Source organism: Capricornis sumatraensis, chromosome 7 (assembly GCF_032405125.1).
Source record: "Capricornis sumatraensis isolate serow.1 chromosome 7, serow.2, whole genome shotgun sequence".
Taxonomy (NCBI): Eukaryota; Metazoa; Chordata; class Mammalia; order Artiodactyla; family Bovidae; genus Capricornis; species Capricornis sumatraensis.
In genome coordinates this window covers 105,473,102-105,485,881 of record NC_091075.1, presented here as the reverse complement: position 1 = coordinate 105,485,881, position 12,780 = coordinate 105,473,102, and the positions used below count along the sequence as shown (strand labels likewise).

At 53.4% G+C, this 12,780-nt stretch overlaps 1 protein-coding gene across 2 annotated transcripts in view; it reads right to left on the bottom strand.

Annotated features, from left to right (window-relative positions):
- Positions 1 to 11,634, bottom strand: part of JAKMIP1 (janus kinase and microtubule interacting protein 1) — a 73,070-nt gene extending 61,436 nt beyond the window's left edge. Inside the window, exons 1-2 of one of the 2 annotated variants that reach the window (XM_068975754.1) lie at positions 11,506 to 11,634; positions 2,690 to 3,184 (exon numbers count right to left, since the gene is read on the bottom strand). In XM_068975754.1, coding sequence (XP_068831855.1) covers positions 2,690 to 3,184; positions 11,506 to 11,634 — 624 coding nt within the window. The remainder of the gene's footprint in view (positions 1 to 2,689; positions 3,185 to 11,505) is intronic. The other variant, XM_068975755.1, reaches the window with a different exon arrangement.
- Positions 11,635 to 12,780: the final 1,146 nt, after the last annotated feature.

Genomic DNA, 12,780 nt, shown 5'->3' with positions numbered 1-12,780 from the left:
GAATCAGATTCAAGCCAGCCTCTCTTGAGTCCTCCCTATGCTGTCTCTCTGCCCCAGAGGCACAGAATCTAGCCACTTCTCCGCAAGCACATCCAACAGCACACGTGTCTCAGTAAACACCCCAGTTTAGCCAGCTCCCAACAAATCCATCGACTGGGGGATAATTTCGTTAGCGCTTCTTCATTGCAAAGTCTGAGGAATCAAGCTGCTACCCCCAGACCCATTCTCTTCTCCTCCTTGGTACCTGTGGATGAATGGTGTCCCCATCTAATTTCACATCTACCTGGCAAATCAGAATATGAACCTGTTAGAAATAGGATCTTTACAGATGTAACTAAGATGTTAAGCCGAGATGAAGTCATAACAGATTGGGGTGGGCCTTCCCTGGTGGCTCAGATGGTAAAGAATCTGCCTGCAATGCGGGTAGACCTGGGTTCGATCCCTGGGTTTGGGACGATCCCCTGGAGAAGGGAATGACAACCCACTCCAGTGTTCTTGCCTGGGAAATCCCATGGACAGGGGAGCCTAACAAGCTACAGTTCTTGGGGGTCCCAAAGGGTCAGACACGACTGAGCAACTAACAACACAACTCGATCCACTAACTGGCGTCCTTATAGAAAGAGGACAAGACCCAGCCATGTGGAAAGGCAAAGGCCATGTGGTGGCAGAGGCTGCAGTGACACAGTATGAACAAGGAAGGCCAAGAATTCCCAGCAACCACCTGAGGGCGGATGACGACTACACCCTCCTTCATCTGTCCTCCTATTGCCAACCCGGGATAAAGATGTGATGGCTGGCACTCCATGGCAGGAGGGGCCGTGAAGAACAGGGCCTCCTCGCAGAGCCCCTTCTGAGGGGAAAGCTGAGAGGCCCTGTGGCCTGCACTGCTCTGTGAAGCCCTTTCCAGACTTCACACATTAACAGAGAAATAAATTCCAGATTTTAAGCCCCTGTATAACAGGGTTCTCAGACCTAATCCTAACTGATCTAAGGAATGAGTCCAATGGCCCCACACTGACCACAACTGCCTTTTTCTCCTCAATTGTTTCTTAAGAGGCATGTTAAATGTGTAAGCGGAAGCCTGGAAGCCTTCCTGCATTTCTAATCCAATTCAGCTGACAAAGAAACAAAATGCAGGCCACCTTTTGAACAGTTTGCCAAGAGGCCTGTCTGAGGAGGGACATTTATCAAGTGGGGGGATAGCGGGAGAAATGGACATTAATTCCTTTCACTCTATTCTCCTAAGTGGCCCCCACACACTGAGACAACCTGAACTGGGGATAGTTCTACTTGGCACTGGAATGGAAACAGATACCAAGTCTTGGGGCTTCTCTGATGGCTCAAATGGTAAAGAATTTGCCTGCAGTGTGGGAGACCCAGGTTCAATCCCTGGGTTGGGAAGATCCCCTGGAGAAGGGAATGGCAACCCACTCCAGTATTCTCGTCTAGAGAATCCCATGGGCAGAGGAGCCTGGAAGACTACGGTCCGTGGAGTCGCAAAGAATTGGACACAACTGAGCAACTAATACACACACAGACAGAGACACCAAGTCCTTGGTACATTTTAAATTAAGCTCAGTCCATCTCTTGGGCAAATACTTGTTTTCTCCCCATTCTATTTCCCTTAAATATACATTTCCTGGGGCTTCTCTGGTGGCTCAGCCAGTAAAGAATCTGCCTGCAATGTGGGAGACCTGGGTTCGACCCCTGGGTCGGGAAGATCCCCTGGAGGAGGGCATGGCAATCTACTCCAGTATTCTTGCCTGGATAATCCCATGGACAGAGGAGCCTGGCAGGCTCCATGGCGTTGCAGAGTTGGACACGACTGAGCGACTAACACTTTCACTTTTTTTTATACATTTCCTATGACAGAGGAACATACTTTATATGTCTCCTATTACAGAAACTATAGGCTGTTGATAAAGACTTAGTTAACTTAATTCTCAGCACGCTGGAACAGATACGTGATCATTCCTCCTTCTGTAGATGAGGCACCAGAGATTTAGCAACCGTATGCAACCTGACTGGGGTCACAGCTGACAGGAGGAGTCTGGATTCACACGCAGAAGAGACCTTCTCCAAAGCCTTCTCTTCCTATTAAGTGACAACACCGCCCCCATACACGGGGAAAGGGGCTGCGGAACACCTCTAAGACCTCAGTCCTGGTATGTGCTTAGATTTTCTATACATTAGAAATTTAAAATCAGTGCGACTCTTCTGCCAGTCCAGGTACTGGATTGTTAAGATGTGAACTGATGCTCTGTCATTGGCTGGTGACCAGTCTAGGGATGGTCCTTCCACCTCCAGTCCTTCAATTTCTTACGGCGTCTCCCACCGACAGGACAGCCCTGCCGGAAGCCTCCATCCCGCACCCAGGATGGGAGGGACTTTGCTGGAACCCTAGGGCCTAGAGCCAGGCCGGGAGCACAGTGGTCCCCGTTCACTGCTCCAAGAGGGGAAAATGAGGCACGTGCTTGCAGAGAGGCCTCACGCATGAGTCAGGGAAGAATGAGGCGCGTGTGCACAGAAGGAGGGGTTGTCTGTGGGCAGGGAGGACAGGGTGCCTGTATATAGAACAGAAAAGGTGCCTGTGTACAAGCGAGACAGGGCGCGCATGCGTGGGGAGTGCGTGGGTGCGTGTACTGCAGGACCGGCGCACACGCAAGGCGGGGCGGGGCAGCACACGTACCAGCCGGCGGATGTCGCGCTCGCACTCGCGCTTGATGCGGTGCACCTCGTCCTGGTGCGCCTGGTAGGCGGCGCGCAGGTCGGCCGCCTTGGTCTTGTCGGCCTGCATGCAGTTGCTCAGCGCCTCCTCCGCCTGCTTGCGCGCCGCCTTGAGCTCCAGGATCTCTTGCTGCAGCCGCAGGCGCTCGCCGTCGAAGGCCCTGCGCGCCTCTTCGCGCGCGTCGGCCAGCAGCGCCGTCTTGACCTTGTCAGCCGCGCCATCGCGCAGCACGTTCAGCGTGGCCTGCAGCCGCTGCAGCTCGCCCTCCTTGATCTTGGCCGTGCGCGCCGCCTCCTGCTCATGTTGGCGGATGAGCACCTCGCGCAGTGCCTGCAGCTCCTTGGTCTTCTCCTCGTGCAGCTTGGCCCTGAGCTCCGAGATGTAAGCCGTGTGCCGTCGCTGCTCCTGCTCACGCTCCAGCTTGGCCTCCTGCAGCCGCTCGCGCAGCTTACCCACCTGCGGCCAGAGCGGGGAGACTTGGTCAGGGTCAGGGCCAGGACGGGGGGCGCCGGCCAGGCTCGCTGGCACCTCCCCAAGTCCCTTTTCGTATGACAGGCCCCTGAGACCCTCCTGGGCCCCCACCCTCCAGTTCCCCCTGCCGCCACCTCCATTAGCCCCACCCAGACTCTTCCCTACTGTTTTACTGAGATTTCCCCAGCCGTGGAAAACCATCTGAAGGTGTTGGAGGAGTGTCAGACTCTGACATCCCCTCCGATTTGGAGTTTTTCCGAGGAAGGACAATTTATCAGTCACAAAATATGCCCTGCAGTAATCATCTGTCTCATCAAAGTGTAGACCAGAAATACATCTCCAGTGCTCCTGCCCTGAGCTCTGGAGTTAGAGACGGAGCAGGTGAAGGTAGAAAGGGGTGGAGGTGGGGGAAACGGAGGTGCCCTCACTCCCCTGCCAGGACGGGGGGGCTCCAGCGCGGCAGCAACATGAACCCCTCACCACCCCAGGAAGGGGGCAACTGTTTTGCCTGAGGCAGCCAAGGTTTGGACTTCCCAGGTGGCTCAGTGGTAAAGAATCTTCCTGCGGATCCAGGAGATGTGGGAGGCAGGGGTTCGATCCCTGGATGAGAAAATCCCCTGTAGGAGGAAATGGCAACCCACTCCAGCATTCTTGCCTGGGGAAATCCCATGGACAGAGGAGCCAGGCGAGCTATAGTCCGTAGGGTGACAAAGAGTTGGATATGACTGAGCATGTATGCAACCAAGAGATATCCCAGTGACCTGCCTGGGGTGAGTGGCTGCCAAGCGGCCAGGCAAGGCTTTACCCCCCGGGTCCCTGGCCCCAGAGAAAGTGGGATTCTGCAGATGCCAGGCTGCCAGCCCCACCAGAACGTATTCATCTATTCAGCAAACAAAACTTTATTTGTAAGATGTGCCAAGGGAGTGTTTTCTTCAAATACCCCAAAAGGCTTTATTCGATCTTTCCATTTCAAATATCACACAATTACATACATTACACAAGAATCCATTTGCTTTCTAAATGACACCCATCTCCAAAGAACCGAAACAAATGTGTCTCTCATGGACAGGCTGTTTCCATGGAAAGTGGCATAATTTCCCCTGGACCACACTGTTTATAGCACACCAACATGCTGAAATTAATTTTAGGTGAGGAGTTTTACAGTGTTACGTAGGGTGGGCAAATCTTTACTTAAAACAGCAGGGAAAAAGCAAATCAAACCCACCAGGCAAAGACACAAGGTCTCCTTACATCAAACATAGTCACAGAAATTAAACATGAACCCAGTCAGAAGGCCCATTTTGCCTGAGAGTTAGAATGGGCCTCTTCCTAAGGGACTAAGGGCCGGGATGCCAGAACTTTAAATACTGAACATGATTTCCCAGGGAGGGACTAAGTACTTGCAGCACGCTCCTTCCAAGGGAGCAACTCTGTCCTGACTTTCTGGGTTAACACTGACAGTGATCTGAAATCAAGAGGATGGGATCTTGTTGGATTCTGAATCTGTGCTGATGAACGCATTTCCCTTGGCAAATTACCTAACCTCGAGATGGTTAATGTGTCCACTGGGCAGGGCTGTGCTACCAGGTCATTCAGCCAAACATGAGTCTAGATGCTGCTGTGAAGGTATTTTTAATGACTAATATTTAAATCAGCAGCCCCAGAGTAAAGCAAATGATCCTCTATAATGTGAGTGGACCTCACTTAAGACCTTAAATTAGTTGATGGCCTTAACAGAAAAGACTGAAATACCCTGCCTCATTAGTGTGAGATTCATGGTCCCTGAAATTTCCAGCCTGCCTGCTCTGCAGATTTCAGATTTGTCAGCCTCCATGACCAGGTGAGTCACCTTCTTGAAAAAAAAAAAAAAATCCCCCTCCATCTCTCTTCTATTGGTTCTTTTTCTGTCTGAAGAACCCTGACTATAAAACCTCCCAGAACCTTCCCTGTGAAACAAGTCCATTAACAGCTGCCCCGTGAAGACTCTTGGGAAGAGGAAAGTGGATGAGCAGATGAAGGGAAGTTTGATCCCCCATAAATAAAAGAAGGAGGGATGTGGACAGTGTGAACAGAGGTGTGTGCAGGGCAGTCTGAGGGCTGGGGAGGCTGGGCCTGTCCCTGGGAGAGACAGAGGGGACCAGCTGACACTAACAGTAACAGAGGGGCCAGGGATGCTCACGGTGGATGCGCCAGTGGAGAAGACCCTGCTGGTCCTATCAGCTCTACCTAGAAAAGCCCAAGGTCGAGCCCAGGCAAGGACCCAGGTGTAGCACAGTGAGGCGGGGGCCACCCCAGTTGTGCACAGAGCACCCCCTCCTTACTCCATCCAGCTGAGCAGGTTGACAGAAGTCACATGTCATCTCACTCGCCAGACGCCTCTAAGCCACCCCACCAAGTCGAGAGGGGCAGCAGGAGAGAGGGGACCTTACCAGCCTTGTCCCAGCACCTGGGCTCTAAATGCAACAAGAACAAAATGACTGAGAAAGGGCATGCATCGAGGCAGGTGGGGCTGGTGGGAAGAACGCTGCCTACCCCACCCTCCGGTGGGCACAGTGAAGTCAGCCTCCGCTTGGCTGTCTCCCCTGCTCCTCAACCCATCCCTGCGACCACGCTGGCTCAAGCTGGCAGCTGCAGCCCTGTAAGAGACCAGGGCAGTCACCTCACCAGTCGCCCTGCGTCTGCCCCTGTGCACGCGCCCCTGCGTCGCCCCCTGGTGGCCAGCACAGGCCTCAGAACTCCAACGATTTCCCTCCACTGCCTCCTGAATTCTTAGGGTGCAGGTTAATTGTTCTGAAACCACTGTGTACGCAGAGTGTTGAGTAACTAAGTGGGTGGTGGAGTCAGGCTCTCTCTGCTGGAGAGAGGACACCATAAGCAAGGGGAGGAGGCCAGAGGATCCAAGTGGTAGTGGATTAGGCTGGGGACGTCAGTAAGAACTCACCTTTAACTTAATATACATTTAGAGGTTACATTAAGAAATAGCTTAGATATGTATACATACACAGTTAGTATATATGCATACACTTCCTTGCTCTTCTAGCTAAGCCCAGAAGTAATGGCATGCCAGCAGTGGTGAGCAACCCCAGTGCCCAGATCTCGGTTTCTCACACCATTTTCCAATAAAAGCGACCAGAGGGCCTTGGTGAGTGGCTCTAGGAATGGGGCAGGGAACATCCAAAATGAACCAGGAGGACCTTACAGGACCAGAAAGTAGGGGTGTGCCTGAGACGAAATTAACAAAGGCCACAGTGGCAGGGGTGTGTCAAAGGGACACAGGAGCCAGCTAGAAGAGATCCAGTGGCCAAAGCTGGAACGGTTTGAGCAAAATAAGGTATCAGGTTGACTAAAAAGTCCACTCGGTTTTAAGTGAAAATAAAATACATTTTTCATTTTCACCAAGAACTTCATTGAACGATGTATTCATTAACCAAACGAACATTTTGGCCAACCTAATAATATTGGATGACAACCCAAAGTATAAAATCAGAGTTCGTAGTGATATAAAGGATTGAATAGATACATACAAAAAATGCAAAAGAACACAAACAGAAACCCTCGAGAGCTCTGTGGCATGCAACACACAGGCCTGAGTCCTCCCCGGCCCGCAGGACTGACCCTGGTTTATGGCTCTCTGGTCCTCCTCCGTGACCGCCCAGCTCAGGCCACCTCCCTGCCCACTGCACCTCGGACACACAGACACCTTCCCGCCTGCAGGCCTTTTCCTGAGCTGTCCCCTCTGCCTGGAGGGCTCCCGGCCAGGTCTCTGCAGGGCCTGCCCTCCCCCACCTGCAGCGCCCCTTTGTTGCCGACCACCTCCCAGAAGAGCCGCCCCTGCTCCAACCCCACTACTCTCCACTTGCTTCTCCAGCCTTACTTTCTTGACACTTTTCACTATGGCACAAATATCACATGTTAATCTCCTGGCCTTTGCTCCCCACCTCCCCCACTAGACACCAGCTCAGGGAGAGGGTCTCCAGGGCAGCGCAGTTTCTGGGACAGAGCATGGCACGTGGTGGAAGCTCAATAACCAAGAATGAAAGGATGATGGGCCTGGCAGTTTGTAAATAATCAGTGACAGCATCCACTCCCCAGGGGCTCCCGGCTCCTAGGCTTGCTGGCCCCTCTGCCTGGTGCCTTCCCTCCATTCCCCAGGAGGGTCTGGAAGCCTTCCTCGATTGGGTCAGGGCCTCCTCTGGGTCCCTGGAGTGTGATTCCCTCCATCACCACACAGACCACACCCCAGTTCCAACCCTCCCAGCATACCCACTGGGCCAGCCCCTGAAGGGCAGGATGGGGCCTGACTTGCTTCTGTAGCTAGATTAGTCCCTGACCCGGGGTAGATCAAGACCAGGATGGGCTGCTCACTGCAAGAATCACCAGCTGTTGAGTGGTGGGCAGCAGCTAGAAGCTCCATGGCCCTTCCTGAGCCCATGTGCTGACCATTGCCCTCTCTGCCCCTACCCACCCCAGACTGTGGGCTTCAACAAGCCAGGAACTCTGCCTCCAGTGGCCTGGCACCCCAGGTGACACTGAGGAAGCCCCCAGGTGATGCTGGATACTTGGGATGGTATGAATCCTGCTCCCTTTCTCACCAGCTGGCAAAATCCTTCAGAGCTGGCTCCACACCACCTCTGGAGAGAGAAAGCAAAGCTTTTTCAGGCCCCTCTGACCACTGCATGGTTTCCTAAAATCTTTGGTGCCACAAGCCAAGTACTGTCATCCACCTAGCTTCCTGAGCATCTTAGCACCCAGCCTGTCTGTGAATGGGGTCATTTCTGAGTCATCTCCAAATGCCCAGCCCAGCCCTGGGGCACAGGCCCAGGGGGGCTTGAAGAACCAACAGGTGTGTTCCCAACAATCCTTGATTCTATGGGTTCCTCTGCTGAAGTAACAACACTGTAAATGCAACATCAAAACTGGCTATCACAAGATCATATAGAAGTAACAGTTATATGCAATTGTAAGGTTTATATGTATGTTTATCATGATAGCTCAGTTGGTAAAGAATACACCTGCAATGCAGGAGACCCCAGTTTGATTCCTGGGTCTGGAAGATCCCCTGGAGAAGGGAAAGGCTACCTACTCCAGTATTCTGGCCTGGAGAATTCCATGGACTGTATAGTCCATGTGATCACAAAGAGTTGGACACAACTGAGCGACTTTCACAGGTGTCATACCAGCCGGTAAACACATTGCTGAATTCTCCAAGAACAGAAACCCTCTCCACACACCCTTGGAAGGGCCACGAGGTGGCTTGATTGAGAACACAGCAGCCAGGGCATGTGGTGGCAGGAGGTGCTGGGGACAGGGAGGCCCAGCCTGGGGTTCTCGTAGGCCAGGCTTCCAACCTTGTGCCAACACCTATGACTGGACTATCCTGCTGTGATGGGCTGAATCGTGTCCACCAAATTCCCATGTGGTTGTTCTAACCAACCCCCTACCCCCCCGCCAGAACCTCAGAATGTGACTGTATTTGAAGACAGTCTTAAAAGAGGTCACCAAGTTAAATGAGGTCATGAGGGTGAGGTCCTGATCCAATATAACTGGTGCCCTTAAAAGAAGAGATTAGAACACAGACCCAGGCGGAGAAGACCATCTGAAGATGCAGGAAGAAGATGGCCATCTACAAGCCGAGGAGAGAGGCCCCAGAAGGAAACCAACTCTGCCTGAACCCTGATTTCAGACTCCCAACCTCCAGAACTATGAGGAAATAAATCTCTGTGGTCAAAGCCTCCGAGTCTGTGGTATTTTGTTTACAGAAACCCAGCCACCTCTCCTCCCTGACCCTCAGTCTGCTCACCTTTAGAGTGGGGGAGAAGGGGGCTTCCCAGGTGGCTGAGCAGTAAAGAACCTGCTTGCCAATTCAGGAGATGTGGGTTTGATCCCTTAATCAGAAAGATCCCTTGGAGAAGGGAATGGCAACCCACTCCAGTATTCTTGCCTGGGAAATCCCGTGGCCAGAGAAGCCTGACAGGCTACAGTCCACGGGTCACAAAAAATCAGACACGATTTAGCAACTAAAGGACAACAAAGTGGGGAGAGCCTCATCTAACCTCACAGGTCACTGCGAGGGTCAGGAGGCTCTCCACGGTACCTGGTGTGGCCTGCATAGCAGACACGTAAGAAATGTCTGCCAACCCCTGAGTAACTACAACGTGACAGGCAGTGCCCGGGGCCCTGGATGTGACTCTTAGTCATTCCTTAAACAAACCAGAGAGGCAGACACATCAGATATCCCCATTTAACAGATGGGGAAACTGAGGCATAAGGCAGCTACCCAGCTTGCCCCAAGACCTCAAGGTGGATTAGGTGGTGGAGGTGGGATGGAGACCTGGTCAAATGACAATGGTCCCACAGACACAGCTGCTGTTGCCCCTTCCTAGTCAGCTGCTCAGGCCCAGCTGGGCAGCAGATAACCCCGGGGGATCCTGGCAGGTGAATCCTTCCTGGGTTGGGCAGGGCGTGGACAGGCTGCACCGCCAGCAGCTGTGCTGAAAGACTGCGGCTGCACTGTCTCTGGAACTCATGAGAGTCGGGGCACGGGAAGGGGCATACGTGTCCCCAAGCTCCAGAAGCCCAGTCTTCATCGCCCCAGCTCAAGGACTCTGCCTCTGTTCTCCACGCAGCCATCTTGAGCTGGGCTCAGAGCCAAGGACCAAGCCTCAGCCCCCTCCCCACCCAGAAGCTGGACCCTGCTCAGCACTCCAGCTGCTGCCAGAGTCCCAGCTCTCAACCAGACACCTGCAGCTATTCCTGGGGCAGGCCCTCCCTGCCCTCAGGTCTGGGGGCAGGGCAGGAGGGGGCCTGCGGGGCTGAGAGTACAACCTCCGTGTCCCCAGCCAGACAAGGTCCTCAGATGGGTTCCCCAGGAACAAGCCCAAATCCCATCCTCTTTCTCTTCTCACACAAGTGGTGGCTCCTCTCTGGGCTGGCAGAGCACCTCCCACCTTGCCTGCTTTTGCCCTCAAACCACCCGGGTCAGAACCACACCAGCATAAAGGACCGTGGCTGTGCAAGGTGGGCTTTCTTTGTTTCCATCACCTGAGATCTTTCAGTTCAGGTCAGTTCAGTCACTCAGTTGTGTCCGACTCTTTGCAACCTCAGGGACTGCAGCATGCCAGGCTTCCCTGTCCATCACCAACTCATGTCCATGAGCTTACTCAAACTCATGTCCATCAAGTCGGTGATGCCATCAAACCATCTCATCCTCTGTTGTCCCCTTTTCCTCCCGCCTTCAATCTTTCCCAGCATCAGGGTCTTTTTCAATGAGTCATTTCTTCCTATCAGGTGGCCAGAGTATTGGAGTTTCAGCTTCAGCATCAGTCCTTCCAATGAACAGTCAGGACTGATCTCCTTTAGGATGGACTGGTTGGATCTTCTTGCAGTCCAAGGGACTCTCAAGAGTCTTCTCCGGCACCACAGTTCAAAAGCATCGATTCTTCGGGACTCAGCTTTCTTTACAGATCTTGGTAGTAGTTTAATCGCTAAGTTGTGTCTGACTCTTGCAACCCCACGGACTGTGGTCCGCCAGGCTCTTCTATTCATGGGATTCTCCAGGCAAGAATACTGGAGTAGACTGCCATGCCCTCCTCCAGGGGATCTTCCCGACCCAGGAACTGAACCTGGGTCTCTTGCACTGCAGGCAAACTCTTTACTGACAGCTACTATGAAAGCCCAAGACAACCTTAAATCGGGCGGTCACTATGATACCATGTTATAGATGAGAAAATGGAGGTTCAGAGACTTCAGGCCACTTGTCTAAGGTTGTGAAGTCAGTCAGGAGCCTAGGTGAGGTCTAAAGCCAGGTCTGCAAGATTAGACAGCCTGGGCTCCTCCCACTGTCACTAGCTGCCCATCATGCCTGCCCTTTGACTGGCACTCAACTGGGTATTGTACTGACTGGCTCCAAAGCTCATACCTGCCTTACCAGAGCAAAGGGTCCCATCACAGAGCCAGGCTCCATACTGAGCCCTTCATGTATCTGTATTTACACCCTTACTCCTGACTGTTGGCCCATCAGGTGGCCTTATTATGATCCCATCCTGCAGGCGAGGGGAGTTATGGTATGGAGAGTGAAGTAACTGGCCTGAGATCAGAGCCCAAAGGTGGGGGATGGGACAGGATTTGCACCCACGTGGCCTCTGTACCGATGTTATACCAATTTTATTGAGGGGCAAGTTGAGGCTTGGAGAGTGGAAGTGCCCACTCTCACCCCAGCCCTGGGACACACCTTCCAGGAATTCACAGCCCACCAGGAATTCACAGCCCACCCCTCACCTGAGCCGGGAGACCCGCGCCCCTCCCACCTTGCTCTTTTCCTGCTGGAACTCAATCTGAATGCTGGTCAGTTTGGCCCGCAGCTCCTCATTTGCCATCTGCACCGGGTCCATCTCCATCTCGGGCTTCTCGCCCTTGCTCCGGCCTTTCTTAGACATGCTTCCTCTCAAGTTGAGATGCTGAGATCTTGCGTTCACTCCCACCAGCCAGCAGGCACCGCTCCCAGCTCCGCTGTGCTAACCAGTCTCGCAGGGCTCAGCTCCTCCTCCGTGTAAACCACCATCACTTGGGATCCTGGGAAAAGAAGGAGGCCAGGTCAGCAGAAGCGGTGGGGGCGGGGAAGGGAGGTAGTGTGCCTCTCGCCTGGGGCACTCTAACAGGAGTGCAGCCAGCATTCACCGAGGCCTCCCTCCCAGAGCTTGCACAGCTAACCCAAGGATGCCCTGCCATTCAAAACTGACCGAGCACTTCTCCAGCTAGGGCTGCATCAGAATCACCTGGAAGCTTATTATGGTCCTGGGATCACCCCCCAGAAAGCTGATTTGCATGTCTCCCATGCTCCCAGGTGGAGGTTCCTTGTGACCACTCCTCACTGAGTAGCTCTATCTGGTCCAGTCCTGGCCTTGTCAAGATGAGACTATGCCACCTAAGCAACTGTAAGCCTTGGTCTGCAAATGTCACTGAGCCTCAGTCACCAGATGCCATTTCCTAAGGCAGGACCCCAGGGGGTCCCATGGTATCAAGGTACAGCCCACCTGGTATCACAGTGTGCTCCGAGAGCACAAAGCCGGAGCCAGGATAAGGACCGCACTCTGAAAACTGGGCTTTCAGACTCCTTTATGGAGTCTAACCTTTATGGTGAGCGGTTCCCTCCGCATTCCTAGGACTAGCCCAGCACTGGTTGCCTAGAACAGCCAGCTCTGGGCCCAGTGGAGGTGCCCAAGCCAGACTGGGGCAAGACAGTACAGGCTCCCAGCTCCCAGCGCTGTGCCCAGCCAACCCCAGGCTGCACTGCGCTGTGAGCTTGACTCTGGGGCCCCTGCCCCTTGCTCTGCCTTGCTACTGCTTTCCATGTGACAAATGGACATTCACTTACTTCCTGTCTGTTTCCCCTACGCCGGGATATGAGCTTCAAGTAAGCAGGGCCTACATCTGTTTAGTCCTCTCGATGTTCTCTGCACTGAGTAGAGCCCAGCACGCAAGAGGCACCCCATCAACACTTGCTGAGTGAATGAGAGAATGAATGAGTGACCACAGAAGGCACCTACTACGTGCCGAATCCTGTGATGAGAGAAGGGAAGTGT